At 42.6% G+C, this 19,368-nt stretch overlaps 1 protein-coding gene across 3 annotated transcripts in view; it reads left to right on the forward strand.

Annotated features, from left to right (window-relative positions):
- Nucleotides 1-19,368, forward strand: part of ddx24 (DEAD (Asp-Glu-Ala-Asp) box helicase 24) — a 41,187-nt gene that overhangs the window by 9,760 nt on the left and 12,059 nt on the right. For 2 of the 3 annotated variants that reach the window (XM_048537539.2, XM_048537540.2), the window contains exons 2-3: nucleotides 7,777-8,480; nucleotides 18,122-18,487. In XM_048537539.2, coding sequence (XP_048393496.1) covers nucleotides 7,784-8,480; nucleotides 18,122-18,487 — 1,063 coding nt within the window. In that variant the 5' untranslated portion in view covers nucleotides 7,777-7,783. Of the gene's footprint in view, nucleotides 1-801; nucleotides 1,269-7,776; nucleotides 8,481-18,121; nucleotides 18,488-19,368 lie in introns of those variants that run through there. The other variant, XM_048537538.2, reaches the window with a different exon arrangement.

The raw sequence follows: 19,368 nt of genomic DNA on the forward strand, positions 1-19,368 counted from the left end.
GGGCGGGGAGAGGAGGGGAGTGGGGACGGAGGGGGGCGGGGAGAGGAGGGGAGTGGGGACGGAGGGGGGCGGGTAGAGGAGGGGAGTGGGGACGGAGGGGGGCGGGGAGAGGAGGGGAGTGGGGACGGAGGGGGGCGGGGAGAGGAGGGGAGTGGGGACGGAGGGCGGTGGGGAGAGGGGGGGATGGAGACGGAGGGGGGAGGGGATGGGGGGTTGGAGACGGAGGTGGGGGGGTGCGGGGAGAGGGGGGGATGGGGAGGGGGCGGGGAGAGGGGGGATGGAGACGGAGGTGGGGGAGGGGGTGCGGCGGGTGGGGGAGTGAACGGAGAGTGGGGGGATGGACAGAGGTGGGGGACGGACGGGGTGGGGGGAACGGACGGAGGGGGGGGAGACGGAGGTGGGGGGAATGGACGGAGGGGGGGAGACGGAGGCGGGGGTGACGGACGGAGAGCTGGGGGGAGAAGGGGTCGGGGGGAGAGAAGGAGAGCGGGGGGACGGGGGAGAGAAAGTGAGCGGGGGGACGGGGGGGGAGAAAGAGAGCGGGGGGACGGGGGGGTTGTGGGAAGGAGGGGGGTGAAGGAGGGCGGGAAGGGGGGGAAGAAGGAGGGCGGAAGGTGGGTGGGTGGGTGGTGGAGGAGGGCGGAAGGTGGGTGGGTGGGTGGTGGAGGAGGGCGATGGGGGGTCAAGGAGTGCGGGAAGGATAGGGGGAGGGGGGTGAAGGAGGGCGGGAAGGATGGGGGAGTGGGGTGAAGGAGGAGGAGTGGGGGGTCTTATATCCCTTAACACCTTTGCTTAAAAATGATTTATCTCTCTCAGATTTAGAATTAACTTTTCTTGCATCAACTGCCATTTGTTGAAGACCATTCAAACATCATCTACCTTCTGTGCATAAGTGTTTCCTAACATCTCTCCTGAATAGCCTGGCCCTAATTCTTGGATTATGCATCCTAGTTCTAGATTCCTCAACCAGTGGATGTAGTTTATCTACCCGGACTTTTCATGTTAATATATTGAAGACTTCATTCATATCAGCCCTTAAAATCTAGACAACAGATGCCTGGTTTGCATAATCTGTCCTCCTAACTTAACCCCTGATGTCTGGATATCTTTCCTGTAAACTACTTTGTACTCCCTCCAAATCAGTATGTCCTTCCTGAGGTGTAATGCCCCGTTCTGCTCACAGTACTCCAAGTGGAGTCGAAGCAGGACTTTCATACAAGTACAGCATAACTTCTGCATCTCTGTACTCCAGTCCTGTACGTAAAAAGGTGAGCATTCCATTAGCTTTCCTAATTACTTTCTGCACCTGTTTATGGCATTTTAAAGATCTATGCACCTGAGCGCCCCCTCCTCCCAAGTTTCTCCGGACATCCACTAGATTTATTTTCATACTATCTAGAAAGGTGATCTAACATTTCTCAGTTCAAAATGGGTAACTTCACACTTCTTTACATTGAATCTAAGTCAGACTCCTACTCTATGACTACAGCTCCACCTCAACACCATAATCCCTTCCAGACTAGTCTCAAAACTACAAGACCTAGGTTTCAGCTCTGCCCTCTGCAACTGAATCCACAGCTTCCTGACCCACGAAGATAGATAACTGCACCTCCTTCCTCAACCCTGGAGCCCCCCCAGTGATGCATTCTCAGCTCCCTACCGTACACCCTGTACACCCACGACTGTAGCCAAATTCGGAACGAACGCTGTCTCCAAGTTTGCTGATAACACCACTGTGATAGGATGGATATTGGCAAGTACGATGTTGTGGGGATAACTGAGACATGGCTTCAAGTGGACAGGGCCTGGGAAATGAATATTCAAGGCTATACATGCTATCGAAAGGACAGACTGATGGGCAGAGGGGTGGGGTGGCCCTGTTGGTGAGGAATGATATTCAGTCCCCTGCGAGGGGGGACATAGAGTCAGGAGATGTCGAGTCAGTATGGATAGAGCTGAGAAATTCTCAGGGTAGAAAGACCCTAATGGGAGTTATCTACAGGCCCCCAAACAGTAGTCAGGATGTAGGGTGCAAGTTGAATCAAGAGTTGAAATTGGCCTGTCACAAAGGTATCACTACAGTTGTTATGGGAGATTTCAACATGCGGGTAAACTGGGAGAATCAGGATGATACTGGACCCCAACAAAGGGAGTTTATGGAGTGCCTCCGAGATGGATTCTTAGAACAGCTTGTATTGGAGCCTACCAGGGAGGAGGCAATTCTGGATCTGGTGTGCAACAAACCGGATTTGATCAGGGACCTCAAAGTAAAGGAGCCGTTAGGAGGTAGTGACCATAATATGATAAGTTTTAATCTGCAGTTTGAGAGGGAGAAGGGAGAATGAGGAAGGAACTGGCCAGAGTTCAATGGTATAATACACTAGCAGCAATGACAGTGGAACAACAATGGCAGGTATTTCTGGATATAATGCAGAAGGTACAGGATCAGTTCATTCCACAGAGGAAGAAAGATCGTAAGGGGAGGCGGGGCGGCCGTGGCTGATGTGGGAAGTTAAGGACTGTATAAAGGTAAAAGAGAAGTATAACATAGCAAAGATGTGTGGGAAGCCGGAGAACTGGGAAGCTTTTAAAGAGCAACAGCGGATAACTAAAAAGTCAATACACAACAAAAAATGAGGTATGGAGGAAAACTGGCCAAAAATATAAAGGAGGATAGTGAAAGCTTTTTTAGGTATGTAAAAAGAAAAAAATGGTTAAGACTAAAATTGGGACCTTGAAGTCAGAAATGGGTGAATTTATTATGGGGAACAAGGAAATGGCAGAGGAGTTGAATATGTACTTTGGATCTGTCTTCGCTAGGGAAGACACAAGCAATCTCCCAGATGCAATAGTGGCTGAAGGACCGAGGGTAATGGACGAACTGAAGGGAATTTATATTAGGCAGGAAATGGTGTTGGATATACTGTTAGGTCTGAAGGCAGATAAGTCCCTGGGACATGATGGTCTGCATCCCAGGGTACTTAAGGAGGTGGCTCTAGAAATCGTGGACGCATTGGAATCATTTTCCAAGGTTCTCTAGATTCAGGATCAGTTCCTGAAGACTGGAGGGTGGCAAATGTTGTCCCAGTTTTCAAGAAAGGAGGGAAAGAGAAAACAGGAAATTATAGACCGGTTAGCCTGATGTCAGTGGTGGGAAAGATGCTGGAGTCACTTATAAAAGATGAAATTACAACTCGTTTGGATAGCAGTAACAGGATAGGTCAGAGTCTGCGTGGATTTACGAAGGGGAAAGCGTGCTTGACTAATCTTCTGGAATTTTTTGAGGATGTATCTATGAAGATGGACAAGGGAGAACCAGTGGATGTAGTGTACCTGGACTTTCAGCAAGCCTTTGATAAAGTCCCGCGTAGGAGATTGGTGGGCAAAATTAGGGCACATAATATTGGGGACAAAATACTGACTTGGATTGAAAATTGGCTGGCTGACAGGAAGCAAAGAGTAGCGATAAACGGGTCTCTTTCGGAATGGCAGGCGGTGACCAGTGTGGTACCACAAGGTTCAGTACTGGGACCGCAGCTGTTTGCGATATACATTAATGATATAGACGAAGGCACTAAAAGTAATATTAGCAAATTTGCTGATGACACAAAGCTGGATGGCAGTGTGAAATGTGAGGAGCAGGTTATGAGAATACGGGGTGACTTGGACAGGCTAGGTGAGTGGATGGATGCATGGCAGATGCAGTTCAATGTGGACAAACGTGTGGTTATCTACTTTGGTGGCAAGAACAGGAAGGCAGATTACTATCTCAATGGAGTCAAGTTAGGTAAAGGGGAAGTACAACGAGATCTGGGTGTTCTTATACATCAGCCACTGAAAGCAAGCATGCAGGTACAGCAGGCAGTGAAGAAAGCTAATAGCAGGCTGACCTTCATAACAAAAGGAATTGAGTGTAGGAGCAAAGTGGTCCTTCTGCAGCTGTACAGGGGCCCTGGTGAGACCACACCTAGAGTATTGTGTGCACTTTTGGGCTCCAAATTTGAGGAAGGACATTCTTGCTATGGAGGGAGTACAGCGTAGGTTCACGAGGTCAATTCCCGGAATGGCGGGACTATCATATGTTGAAAGATTGGAGCAACTGGGCTTGTATACATTTTGAGTTTAGAAGGATGAGAGGGGATCTGATTGAGACATATAATATTATTAAGGGATTGGACACTCTGGAGGCAGGAAGCATGTTTCTGCCAATGGGTGAGTCCAGAACCAGAGGAGACAGTTTAAAAATAAGGGCTAGGCCATTTAGAACAGAGTTGAGGAAAACCTTCTTCACCCAGAGAGTGGTGGATATGTGGAATGCTCTGCCTCAGAAGGCAGTAGAGGCCAGCACTCTGCATACTTTCAAGAAAGAAATGGATAGAGCTCTTAAAGATAGTGGAATCAAGGGTTTATGGGGATAAGGCAGGAACAGGATACTGATTGTGGATGATCAGCCATGATCATAATGAATGGTGGTGCTGGCTTGAAGGGCCGAATGGCCTACTCCAGCACCTATTATCTATTGATATCAAACAACGATGAGTCAGAATACAGAAAGGAGATAGTGATTAACTGAAAATTTTCAAGGTGTTAAGTTATCCTATCCTTGATTATAGACTCCAACAGTTTTCCCGTTACAGGCAAACTAGTCTGAAATTGCCTGATTTTCCTCTTTCACCCTTCTTAAAAGCGAGTGATATGTGGAACATTGCGTTCCAGAGGGACAACTGCTGTATTTGTGCAATCCCCTGTTTCCTTTAACACTCAAATAAAAACTGACATCTCAGGGATTTAACACCCTAATTCCATTAATGCTAATTTTTACTTAATTAATTTTATTAAGTTTAATGACTATTAATTTTCTTGGGATTTCTAGCAAGCTATCCTCCCTTTCTAATGAGGCAAAGTAATTATTCAATATGTCTCCCATTTCCCCATGGTAATTGACAATATCCATACTTGCAGTCTTTAGTGTGCCAACATTACTCCTGACCACATGATTTTCCTTTATGTAATTGAAATTCCTCCTTATTGATTTTGAAACTGAGAAAGTTTCCTTTCATGATCCTTTATAGTAACTCTTATTAGCCACTTTGTGGCCCTTTGCTGGTCTTTGTATCTTCTCCATTCAGTAGGATCTGCGCTGTTTTCAGCGTTCGTAAGCCCTTTCTTTTATGCTGTAACTTAGTTTTTATAGTTGTCCATGGCTTCTTTTTGTTTTTCCCACTAGGGGTATAAAAGCTTTGTATTGTTTTAATCTTCCACTGTCCTCAAGTTAAATGGCAGATTGTCTCAATTCACTGTGGACAGTCTCAGTAGCATCTCTTTAAAGTCAGCCTTACTTAAATTTAAAACCCCAATAGCTCATTTATGCTTTGCGCAGTCAAAGCTGCATTTAACTCAATTATATTATGATCATTATTGAATAAATGTTCACAGAGAATTAGATTACTAATTAAATCTGGCTCATTATTAATTCCATGATTGCTTATTCCCTTGTTACTTCCAGATATGGGCAATTTAGCATTGCCAATCCACCTTATCTGTACATCTTTGGACTGTGGGAGGAAACTAGAGTACCCAGCGGAAACCAGTGCAAAATTGGAGATAATGTGCAAATTCAATGCAGGCAGTCACCTGAAGTTGAAATCAAATATGGATCCCTGTCTCTGTGAGGCAGCAGTGCTAACCACTGAGCCACCTTACCACTCTTCACGCTTTACGCTCTGTGAATCCTAATATAGAACTCGATTTTGGCCATATACTGTAACCTGTGCTTCAGCACTGATGCTGTATTCACCTGTTTATTATTTGTTTCTTCCAGTTTAATCAATATACTTCATATTGTTTTGCCATTCTCTGTCATACCTGAAGTAGGATTCCTGACTGTTTCTTCACTCTGTCATGTTTGATCTTGAAACTGGATTGAACCTGCAACTGCCCACCAATTTACTAGTTTAGAGTCCTGAACAGCACCCTATTTAGCCTCTTGACTAGGACATTGGTCCGAGATTGGTTCACGTTGAGCCTTTCACAACAGTATGGTCCCAAAGCTGATGTTTGTGCCCCACACAACAGAACAATTCTACCCTACTCCTTTAGCCACGTGTTTTCTTCCTTAATTTTCTTATTTCTATGTCAATTTGCATGTGGCTCAGTTAATAATACAGATATTCTAACCCTTGAGGTCCTATTCTTTAACTTTATTTCTAATTCTGATAATCCCTAAATGATACTTCTTGCCTACTTTTGCTCACATTCTTAGTCCCAACATGGACTGCAGCAACTAGGTCCTTTCCCCTCCACTTCAATACCCTTCAAGTCAATTGGAGATGTCCTTTACCATGGCATAAGGCAGGCAACACACCATGCGGGAGTCTTGATCCAGCTTCTAAAGGATGCTAAATATGCCCCTAATTGTAGAATCCCTACTACTACCTCTATTTGATTTTGCTCATTCTGCTCTAGTGGCCTACAAATACCTACCTACATAGCTCCTGCAGTGCTAAATTCAGGACCCCTCTACATGCCTCACTTGTAGTCACGCCTTCCTGACCCTGAACTCTGATCAAATTTGAAGTACTTTAGCTGCAGGGTGTGACTGCCTCCTGAAACACAGTATCCAGTTAACTCTTCCCTATCCCTGATATGCTGCAGTTTTTGAAGGTCCAACTCCAACTTGTCAACTCTGAAATGGAGTTCCTTGAGCAACCAATACTACTAAGACATTAGTTTGTTTTTAGAGAGCAGAAATATTTCCCCATGAGGGAAAAACAGGGATTCATCACCACCACCTCCTTTGACCTAACTCTCTGTTTCACCAAACTGCAGTTAGACTGTAATGCAACAAAGCAGCATTCCAGTGTAGAACCTTCCCCTTTGACAAGAGGGTACAATGAGTGTCCCTCCACCTGCCTATATGTAAGTTTCTGCCCTTTGCAGTGTTCACGTGTACCCATCTTGCTGTCCTACGAAAATAACATTTTCAAGGGATGATTGAAAAGAATGGGCTAAGTGCTTGGTTTAAAGAATCATCTTACTGGAGAAAATGAGGGGGCCTTAAACAGCTGAAGCCAAGGGCTGACAGTTATAGGAATTTAATTCTGCATGAACCAGAAGTCCAAATCAGGACCTTCCTAACCTCCAAGGCAGAATCTTTCTGAAATGTGTTGTTAGCTGATGAGTTGCTGTAGTGTTCAAAATGGAAGAAATTATTATTCATAATAATTACATCTTGAACCTCCTGTATCAGTTGACATTTGTTATTTATACAGGTACAGATTTTTTTTTAAATGAAATTGTCTGTTGCTGTGATCACTTTACATCTGTACCATATAATTGCTCTTTATTGAAATTAATGCTGGGATCAGTTAAAAGATCAAACTACCATTGAGAAACTGAATTAGAAAATGCAGAAAACATTCAGCAGATCAGATAGTACATGCTGATATTGAAAGAATTAAACCATAACTCTTTCACAAGTAAATTAAGAAATATTTTATAATTGTTTTGCAACTATACTATAGGGTCACTGGATTTGAGCTGTTAACTCTGCTTTCAATTCACAAATAGTGCCAGACCTGATGAGAAATTTCTGTTTTTATTTGTTTCAGATTCCCTGCATCCACACATTGTTCAATTTATGTAGGGCATTCTTAGGCTATCTCAAAGCTCTTCTTAACATGGAATTGAGGGCAGTCTCCCTGAATTTAATTTCATAATTTTACTGTATATGCTAATGAAGTTAAATTCCACTAACTTGGTTTTCATGTTTTTTAGTGTCAAAATGAGGGGAAAAAAAAGAAGGAAGTTTTTTCTGTCTTCAAAATCCCAACGGAAGAACGTTCAAGTCATTGGACAGTGGAAGCCAGTGAATATAGACTCAGCCCTCCTCGGTGATGAAGGTTTTGGGAATCTGGTTTGTTTTGAAGAGCTTACAGAATATCAGTTGGTTAGTGCTAGCAAGTTGACAGATGAAGAAACAAGAAAAAGGAAGTCAGATAATTTGGAGGTGTCAGAATGTTCAGAGAAGCAGAAAATTATTGGTAATGATTTACCAGAATGGGCACAAACCAGAAAGAAAAAGATGAAAAAAATGGTCACTGTTGACCACACTGGCGATGAAGTGGGCATTACTGACTTCTCTGAAGATATGAATCAGCTTGAACTTTCAGATAAAAATGAAACAGCAGAGGCAGAAACAAATGTTACTGCAGCTTCAAAGAAAAGGAAGAGGAAGAAAAAGAAGTCTGTAGTTTCTCAATCCTCCACTCCAGCCATGAAAATGAAAAATTGGACAATGCGTCATTCCTGTTCATCTGAGCAGACAACTGATGTTTCTGCCTGGAAAGACCTGTTTGTCCCAGAACCAGTACTCCGTGCCCTTAGTTCTCTTGGTTATACTGCTCCTACTCCCATCCAAGCCCTGGTACTGCCACCTGCTATTAGAGACAAATTAGATATTCTTGGTGCTGCAGAAACAGGTTAGTGCAATAATTCTGTTACAGTACAGTATAAGGTTACTAATAAACCACAAATGCTGGTGTCTGCCGGTTACTGATGTATTCAAATGGTTCCATTTTGGTTATGTCTTCATATTGATATGAAGTTATAAGTGAAACATCATCATCTTTTGAAGGACAGGAAATGAGTGCTTTTATATAGTCTCTTTTTAATTACTTCCATTGTCCTATAACCAATTAAGTACAATCATTGTGTCATTGGCTGTATGGAACACTGCTTTGCATTATGATGTATCTGCTCAGCAGTGCAGTGACAGCTGCCTGTCACAAAAATGGCACTGCCTGAACCAATATCACAACCTGCACTGTTGCCCACACCCCTGCCCCCAACTGAATTGACACAAACTGTTGGGAGAGGGTGCAAGAGGAAGAGGCCAAAATAGCACAGAGGGTTTTTCTAAAACCCAATTTGCATTAAATAAAGGTGGGATAGTTATCAATCTTCAGCACTGACATCAGTGTACAAAGAAGGTTGTTATGTCAGCAGCACATACACAAGTGAATACTAAATGTTGCAGTGGCCAGCATTGTGTGCAGCAGTGGCCATTTTGGTATTCAAAGTCATTACTTTACATGTAGTTAAATACAGTAGTTGCTTTGCCATCAGCAAAGTTACACAACCAACACATGAGATAATGGACCACATAATCTATTTGGGTAGTGGTGCTTCAAAACCTTGAGAACCCCTGACTGTTTACATTTTCAAATCATGCCATGAGATTATTTATACCCAGCTGAGTAGGCAAATAAGGCCTTAGTTAAGTGTCACACTGAAAAATGTCACCTCAAATGGTGCAAAATTGTGTTACTTTGAAGTATATATCATGTGCTCAGGTAGCTTGAACTTCCAACATGCTACTGCTAAGTGAGTAAAGCTGGTATCCCAGTGCATAATATAAAAGCTTACTTCCTCATAAACAGGCGTCCCACTCCTTCATTTCAGCATTGAATCCTTGTAAATTTTGATATAAACTGAGGGAATTTTACTTTTAAAGACAGTCAGTATACCGAAGGTAAAAGTTGGTAAGTCCAATTAAAACGCTTCAGTGCTGTAACTTTGTCAACACTTGGTGGGTTTGAAGAACTGCCTGGCCAGTTATAATGTTACTTCTAGTGAAGTCCTACTTGACACTGTTGTTGTGTCACAGAACAAAGAAAATTACAGCACAGGAGAGGGTCCTTCAGCCCTCCAAACCTGCGCCGATTCAGATCCTCTACTTAAACCTGTCACCTATTTTCCAAGGATCTGTATACCTCTGCTCCCTGCTCATTCATTTATAAGACGATAAGACATAGGAGTGGAAGTGAGGCCATTCAGCCCATCGAGTCCACACCGTCATTTAATCCTGGCTGATGGGCATTTCAACTCCAATTACCCACACTCTCCCCGTAGCCGTTAATTCCCTGCCAGGCCAAGAATTTATCAATCGCTGCCTTGAAGACATTTAATGTCCCGGCCTCCACTGCGCTTCGTGGCCATGAATTCCACAGGCCCACCACACTGTGGCTGAAGAAGTTTCTCCTCATTTCCATTCTAACTTGACCCCCTCTAATTTTAAGGCTCTGCCCACAGGTCCTAGTCTCCCCGCCTAACGGAAACAACATCTCAGCGTCCACCCCTTCTAAACCATACATTATCTTGTAAGTTTCTATTAGATCTCCCCTCAACCTTCTAAACTCTAATGAATACAATCCCAGGATCCTCAGCCGTTCATCGTATGTTAAAACTAGCATTCCAGGGATCATCTGTGTGAATCGCCGCTGGACACACTCCAGCGCCAATATGTCCTTCCTGAGGTGTGGGGCCCAAAATTGGACACGGTATTCTAAGTGGGGCCTAACTAGAGCTTTATAAAGTCTCAGAAGCACATCGCTGCTTTTATATTCCAACCCTCTTGAGATAAGTGACAACATTACATTCACTTTCTTAATCACAGACTGGACCTGCAAGTTAACCTTTAGAGAATCCTGGACTAGCACTCCCAGATCCCTTTGTACTTTGGCTTTATGAATTTTCTCACTGTTTAGAAAATAGCCCATGCCTGTATTCTTTTTCCCAAAGTGCAAAACCTCGCATTTACTCGCGTTGAATTTCATCAGCCATTTCCTGGACCACTCTCCTAAACTGTCTAAATCTTTCTGCAGCCTACCCACCACCTCAGTACTACCTGCCTGTCTACCTAACTTCGTCTCATCGGCAAACTTTGCCACAATGCCCCCAGTCGTTTCATCCAGATCATTAATATATAAAGTGAACAGCTGCGGCCCCAACACTGAACCCTGTGGGACTCCACTTGCCACCGGTTGCCATTCCAAAAAAGAGCCTTTTATCCCAACTCCCTGCCTTCTGTCAGACAGCCAATCCTGAATCCAAGCCAGTAGCTCACCTCGAACACCATGGGCCCTCACCTTACTCAGCAGCCTCCTGTCAGGCACCTTATCAAAGGCCTTTTGGAAGTGTAGATAAATAACATGCACTGTGTTTCCCTGGTCTAACCTATTTGTTACCTCTTCAAAGAATTCTAACAGGTTTGTCAGGCACGACCTTCCCTTACTAAATCCATGCTGACTTGTTCTAATCTGACCCTGCACTTTCAGGAATTTAGAAATTCCATCCTTAACAATGGATTTGAGAATTTTACCAACAACTGAGGTTAGGCTAATCGGCCTATAATTTTCCATCTTTTGTCTTGATCCTTTCTTAAACAAGGGGGTTACAACAGCGATTTTTCCAATCATCTGGGACTTTCCCTGACTCCAGTGACTTTTGAAAGATCACAACCAATGCCTCCACTATTTCCTCAGCCACCTCCCTCATAACCCTAGGATGTACGCCCATCGGGACCAGGAGATTTATCAATTTTTAGACCTTTTAGCTTTTCTAGCAATTTTTCTCTTTTGTAATGCCTAACGTACTCAACTCTGCCCCCTTACTCTCCTTAATTGTTGGGACATTACTCATGTCTTCCACTGTGAAGACTGATGCAAAGTACTTATTAAGTTCTTCAGCTATTTCCTATCTCCCGTCACTAGCCCTCCAGCATCAGTTTGGAGCAGCCCAATGTCAACTTTTGCCTCTCGTTTGTTTCTTATGTATCGAAAGAATCTTTTACATCATTTCTAATATTAGTAGCTCGTCTACCTTCATATTCAATCCCACCTTCCTTATTTCTCTCTTTGTTATCCTCTATTTGTTCTTGTAGCCTTCCCAATCTTCTGATTTCCCAGCGCACTTGGCCACTTCATAGGCTGTCTCTTTTTCTTTAATACATTTCCTGACTTGCTTTGTCAGCCATGGCTGTCTAATTCCAACCCCCCCCACCCCCCCAAAGATAATCTTTCTTTTCTTTGGGACAAACCTCTTTACTGTGTCCACAATTACACCCAGAAACTGCTGCCGTTGTTGCTCTACAGTCTTCCCCGCTAGGCTCTGCTTCCCGTCGATTTTTGTCAGTTCCCCTCTCATGCCCCTGTAATTACCTTTATTTAACTGTAATACCATTACATCCGATTTTGCCTTCTCTCTTTCAAACTGCAGAGTGAACTGTACCATATTATGATCGCTGCCTCCTAAGTGTTTCCTTACTTTAAGATCTTTTATAAAGTCTGGCTCATTTCATAGTACTAAGTCCAGAATAGCCTGCTCCCTTGTGGGCTTTTGAAGTCCCCCATGATCACCGAGACCTTGCCTTTCTGACATGTCCTGTCTATTTCCCTGTGCATCTTGCGCCTCTGGTCCTGATCAGTTAGGTCTGTACAGAACTCCCATTATGGTTTTTTTGCCTTTGTGTTCCTCAACTCCGTATCATCTGACCCTATGTCATTCAGTGCCATAGATTTAATTTCATTCTTAACCAGCAATGCAAGCCTGCCCACCTCCCTGTCTTTTCAATGTTTCACTGCCAGCCCTGAACCCCCTGCAACCACGTCTCTGTGATGCCTACCACAGCATAATCATTTAAGATGATTTGTACTGTTAACTCATCTACTTTTTTACGAATACTACGAGCATTTAGGTAATGTGCCTTTGAGATATTAGAAATCGTAAGATATCCAAAGTTATTCTTCCTTTTTGCTGTATTACTAGTCTGCCTCGAGCTTAAACCCACCTGTACACATGCTATCCTGCTGCTTATTTTTCCATTTAACTCCATACTCCATATCGCTTTTGCTTTCCCTTCCCCCCGACTCAGAAGTTTGAAGTCCTACTGACCACCCTGTTTATCCTTTTCACTAGAACACTGGTTCCAGATCAATTCAGGTGGAGACCGTCACAACAGTACAGATCCCCCCGGTTCCAAAACTGATGCCAACGGCCCACGAAATGGAATCCCTCTTTCTCACACCAGTCCCTTAGCCACATGTTTACTTCCCTAGCTTTCTTATCCCTATGCCAATTGGCACATAGCTCGGGCAGTAATCCAGAGATTATGATCCTTGAGGATCTGTACTTCAATTTCCTTCCTCGTGCTTGATAATCCCTGAACATGTCCTCGATCTATACCTTGCCTATGTTGTTAGTTCCAACGTGGACCACAACAACTGGATCCTCCCCCTCCTGCTCCAATATCCTTTCAAGCCGGTCAGAGATGTCCTGCACCCTGGCACCGGGCAGGCAACACATCATGCGGGACTCCCGATCGGCTTGCATAGGATACTATCTGTCCCCCTAATTATAGAGTCCCCTGTAACAAATACTTGTCTTTTTGCTCCCCCCTCTTGAATGGCCTTCTGCACCATGGTCCCGTGGTCAGCTGGCTCATCCTGTCCACAATCCTTTCCCTCATCCCTACAGGGAGCAAGGATTTACCTGTTTGACAAGGTCAAGGGCTGAGGCTCCTGCACTCCTGAACTAAGAATCCCACTACCTTCCTCACTTACAGTCATACCCTGTTGTCCCTGAACACTTATTGAATTTGAATTACCTAATCTAGCAGGTGTGACTGCTTTCTGAAACAAAGCGTCCAGGTAACTCTTGCCCCTCCCGGATGTGCTGCAGAGTTTGAAACTCAGATTCCAGATCATTAATTCTGATCCGGAGTTCTTCCAGCAACCAACACTTGCTGCAAATGTGGTCGCTGCCGTTCACAATGGAATAAGCCAGCTCCCACATCATACAGCTACAGCACATCACCTAACCAGCCATTACTACTTATTCAATTATCTTTTACAATTATGTGTTAAATAATTTCTAGTACTTCTCAGCTATGATCTTCTTCAATTAACCAGTTAGACTTTTAATCAATCACACGATACACAAGAAATATAAATTGAAACAACACACGAGTCCTTCTTGGTTAGAGGTCTGCTGCTGGAACAGAAAATACCTGACTAGATACATCTTAAATGATGCTATCGTGTCCGCCTCTACCATCTCTTTTGGCCACACATTCTAGGCCCCCACCACCCTCGGCGTAAATAACCTTCCACGCATGTCTCCCTTAAACTTTTCCCCTCTCACCTTGAAATTGTGACCCTAGTAATTGAGTCCCCCACCCTTCGAGAAAACTTCTAGCTATCCGCCCTGTCTATACCTCTCATGATGTTACAGACCTCAATCAGGTCCCCCCTCAACCTCCGTCTTTCTAATGTAAATAATCCTAAATTACTAAACCTCTTTTCGTAGCTAACGCCCTCCATACCGGGCAATATCCTGGTGAACCTCCTCTGCACCTTCTCCAAAGCATCCACATCCTTTTGGTAATATGGCAACCAGAACTGTATGCAGTATTCCAAATGTGGTCGAACCAAAGTCCTATACAACTGTAACATGACCCGTCAACTCTTGTACTCAATACCCTGTCCGATGAATGAAAGCATGCCGTATGCCTTCTTGACCACTCTATTGACCTGCGTTGCCACCTTCAGGGTACAATGGACCTGAACACCCAGATCTCTCTGTACATCAGTTTTTCCCAGGCTTTTCCATTTACTGTATAGTTCGCTTTTGAATCGGATCTTCCAAAATGCATCACCTCTCATTTGCCTGGATTGAACATCATCTGCCATTTCTCCGCCCAGCTGTCCAATCTATCTATATTCTGCATTCTCTGACGGTCCCTTCACTGTCTGCTACTCCACTAATCTTAGTGCCATTTGCAAATTTGCTAATCAGACCATCTGTACCTTCCTCCAGATCATTTATATAAATCACAAACAACTGCAGTCCCAACACACATCCCTGTGGAACACCAATGGTCACAGTTCTCCATTTTGAGAAACTCCCTTCCACTACAACTCTCTGTCTGCTGTTGCCCAGTCAGTTCTCCATCCATCTAGCTAGTACATTCTCTTAACCATTCTGTACCCAAGTTGGGAGTTATTCATTACGTACCTGTTTAACTTAGAAAGCTTCATTTTTAAAAATTCATTTGTAGGATGTTGGCATCACTGACTGACCAGCATTTATTGTCTGTCTCTACTTGCCCTTGAGAAGGTGGTGATGAGCCGCCTTCTTGAACCGCTGCAGTCCACATCCTGTGGGTTGACCTACAATGGCCTTAGGGAGAGAATTACAGGATTTTAACCCAGCAACAGTGAAGGAACGGTGATTATATTTCCCAGTCAGGAGGGTGAATGACTTGGAGGGGAACTTGAAAGTGGTGATTGGCCACTTGGTGAAGGTGGATTGGCCATGGTAAATTGCCCATAGTGTTCAGGGGTGTGTGGGTTATAGGGGAATGGGTCTGGGTGGGATGCTTCAAGGGGCGGCGTGGACTTGTTGGGCCAAAAGGCCTGTTTCCACACTGTAGGGAATCTAATCTAATCTAAAAAAAATACTTATGGACTTACTAGAAGTGAACAACTTTCCCCGTTTGAAGACTGATCATAGTCTCCATACGTTGCTGATAGAGGTAATTCAGTCCTTCAAGTCTGCACCATACTCCAAAGACCACCTCACCCAGATGCATAACCCCGTATTTACCATAGTCAACCCACCTAGCTTGCACATCCCTTAACATTATATGACAATTTAGCATGGCCAGTCCACCTAACCTGCACATCTTTAGACTGTGAGAGGAAACAACAGCACCTGGAGGAAACCCACACAGACACTGGGAAAACATGTAAACTCCACAAACGCTGAGAGGATGTTTTTCCTCATCGGAGAGTCTAGGACCAGAGGACATAGTCTCAAAATAAAGGGGTGCCAGTTTAGGGGTGTCATCTCAGGCTAGAATTGAACTGGGTCCCTGATACTGTGGGGTTGCAGTGCTAACCACTGAGCCACAATGATAGCTTCAAATATAAAATTCACTAGTTTTTCCAACCATTTGCAGAGATTGCTCAAAGTCAGGGATGGGAATGAACATCATTTTTCTTTTAGGGGATATACAGCATTTTTGTCTTGAAATCAGTTGTCAACGTAACACACAGCAATAGCATTTTGACATGATTCCGTAGGCCAAGCTCGACTGATATCTGGTACAACACCAAGAGAATGCTACACTGTTTGATTTAGCTTTATTTCAAGGGAGTTAGAGAATAAGAGTAGGGAAGAATTACTACAACATGTTAAATCTCATTATCTCTCAGCGAGAGTCTGAGTCCAGTGGTAGATCAGGTACAGCTTTATTTTGGTACAACTTTGTTACATCTTCAGATTTTCTTCAGTAAGGCACACAAAACTTCAGATTGTATACAGTTAAAAATTAAGAGTATACACAACCCACCCTAGATACTATTGGTCGGTGGAGCTAGGTTATCCTTCTGTGATTGGATCTCTAGAACAGCATCTTAAAGAGATGGACAGGCTGGTGGTCCACCCATGGTCTTGATGTTTTCACAGACTTTGTTGATAAGAGGGGGCCACTTCTATTGCTTGAAATTGGTTTGAATCTTTTCTTTTGGTGATTTTTTTTGCATATACGTGGATCTTTAAGTATCTCAGAATCTATCTATATGATTATTTGAAGGATATGAACTAAAACCTACTCTTAATATTGTAACAAATGGATTAAATAACTCAAGATAAACAACTACTGTGTAAAATGTTCTTATCTGTGTAAGAAATTGCATCTATGCATTCTGTCTGAACCAGTAACCTTGATTCTTACAGAGCTGCTATTGTCCTACTTGCTACATTAAGCAAATATATTCCCACAAACTCTTAACTACTGTAGCCACGTTCTGCAGAGCTTGCCACAATCAGTGGTCAGCCATTCTGTGCTGCCTTGTCATGGGCAGCACTATCATTGTGACTGTACTCATTGAAGTTTAAAATAATGAGGTGATTTTATTGAAATAAACAGGATTCTTAAGGAGCTTGACAGGAAAAATGCTGAGAGGATGTTTTTCCTCATCAGAGAGTCTAAGACCAGAGGACATAGTCTCAGAATAAAGGAGTGCCAGATTAAAACTGAGATGAGTGTGTTTCTGAAGTTTGAGAGTCTTTGGAACTCTGACAAACAGAAGTGTGGGGCAGAGTCCATGTGAATATTTAAAGCTGAGGTAGATTCTTCATTGTTCGGAAAATCACGTTATAGGGAAAGGGCAGAGAAGTGGGTGTGAGAAGTGTTGGATCAGCTGTGATCCAATTGAATGGGGGAACCAGGCTCAGTGGACTGGCCCTAACCCTAAACCTGTTCCTATTTCTTATGATCTTATGGTGCTACCTTTCAGTTGAGATATTAATCTAAATGTTGACTGAGTGGATAGAAGTGATCCTGGATCTTCATATGGAGAAAAACAGCTGGTTAATTTTGTCTTCTTTGGAGATGAGCACTAATATATGAGTGGTATAGGATTTATATAAAATCCATTCAGGAAAACAACAAAGGCTTCCTCTCCTCCTCTTCTCCTTTCATTTCCCCCACCCCCCAAAGAAAATTCTCTGCTGCATTCAATTCCTGGCTGTATATATGAAAGATTGGTGTCTTTCTAGCTGCTAAAATTTGAATCTCAGCAGCAAACTCGTTTTGGTTTCAAAATGGACTGTCTTGAGGAATGTTGTGCAGACATTATTTGTTAGCTATGTGACTGGGGTAATGCTCCCCACTTAACTAAGTCAATGACCATTTCTACTGCAAAAACTGAGATTTCATTCATCTGATCTGTTTGATAAGTAATTACTAATTGGTCCTTTGGTTAATAAGTATCTCATCAAAAATCTGTCTTAAGTTTATGTTAATTGTTACTCTACACTAAGTTCAGTTAATGCTCTGAATCCTTGTGCTCCTTGTGATTTTTTTTTCTAATTTAGTAAAACTGTCCAAAAAATCAGGTACATAACATTAATATAAATTTTGGTTGGTCTGTACATTTCTGCTTTTTTCTAGTTGAACATATCCTTGTTTCACGATTTTAAATGAGATTTCCAACAGTAACTGTATCATGACATTAAAAAGTAGTACTGATTGGTATAAGCCTCAACAACTTAAGTTTTTGCTGTGTCTGTGTAAATTCAAATGAACTTGTAAAATATTTGCATCACTATTGTATTAAAGTGATTTTCTGATGTGCTCAACAAAACGTAACAATTTGGCATTCTTGATTACAAATGTACAAGGTTACATTTATGAATTTTCATGTTTTTGAAGTGATGACTTAACCTGAATTAGATGACTCTTTGCGGATCTATTTTTTATGTTCTTATCTTAAAGGCAGCGGTAAAACACTAGCATTTGCTATTCCCATGATCCACCTTATCCTAGAGTGGAGGAAGGCTAAAGATGCTAAATTGAAAACAAGTGAGGAAATACAGCATGGCATTCAGGATACTAATGATGCAGTCAGTGAAAGACTGGAAAACACTGGTGAACACCTGGAGGAATATGAGGAAGCAGATGGGATTGACGAGAATCCTGCATGTCATAATGAAGGCTCCGTAAAAGTGATCCACAATGTAAATTTAGATCTTCATGCAGCCTCCAATATTGAAAATCCATTATTGGGCCTTGTTTTGACTCCAACAAGAGAATTAGCTGTCCAGGTAAAGCATCATATTGATGCTGTTGCCAAATTCACTGGTAAGTGTGCATTAACTGTTGAAAAACTTCACAGTGTGATGGGATGTAGTAATTTGCTTAGACTTAATCTCTGAACTGGTAGGGGAATGATGTAACTGTTCAAATGTTGTGTATTACAGAACTGTATTTCAGACATTATTAAGTACCTATAGTTGTTCTATTTAACACTACTTTCTTCCCATGTGGTAGTTACTGATATTTAGAGTAGATTAATAGCAGTAATCCAGTTACAAGACAGTAATACTTTTTATTATGACTCACTCTTCACTCTTTGTTTCTTACGAGGTACTCAGAAATGTATTAACATGAAACAAAATTTCACTGCAGTATCCGTCATAATTCATTCCTCATTTTAATTTGGTTCATAAATGGAGGCTAAAAAGCTTTGGAAGCAGTAGTTCTATTTTTACTATCTCTTCCATTTAATGTATCCAAACAATTAAAACTTTCTTGCAAGAATTGCCTTGTCACATTTTGTTGACATACGAGGACAGAAAGGATACTAAATTTGAAGAAATGTTGAGATGTGGCTGCTGGGATCAACAATTGCAAGCATGTTATGTTAATTTCATATCAAATACCATTGTTACTTATGGAACATTAATATTACGCTGTAATGTTGCATGAGAATTATAGGTCAGAGTTGATCACTGTTAGTTCTTAATCTCAACCATTCCGTTAAGACTGGCATTCTCCATTTCCTTTGGAGATTGATGGGAAAAGAAAGCCAATAAGTAAATAAACTTCATCCATTCTACTTCTTTTACTTTGGTTAATGCCTACCGGTCTACTTCTCCACTGTAGTAATACATTGTTTTCTTTAAGGACCAATCGTGAGAAGAAATAAAAGTCAGATTCAAGTTAGGGTAGTATTGGAATGA

This window comes from Stegostoma tigrinum, chromosome 10 (genome assembly GCF_030684315.1).
Source record: "Stegostoma tigrinum isolate sSteTig4 chromosome 10, sSteTig4.hap1, whole genome shotgun sequence".
Taxonomy (NCBI): Eukaryota; Metazoa; Chordata; class Chondrichthyes; order Orectolobiformes; family Stegostomatidae; genus Stegostoma; species Stegostoma tigrinum.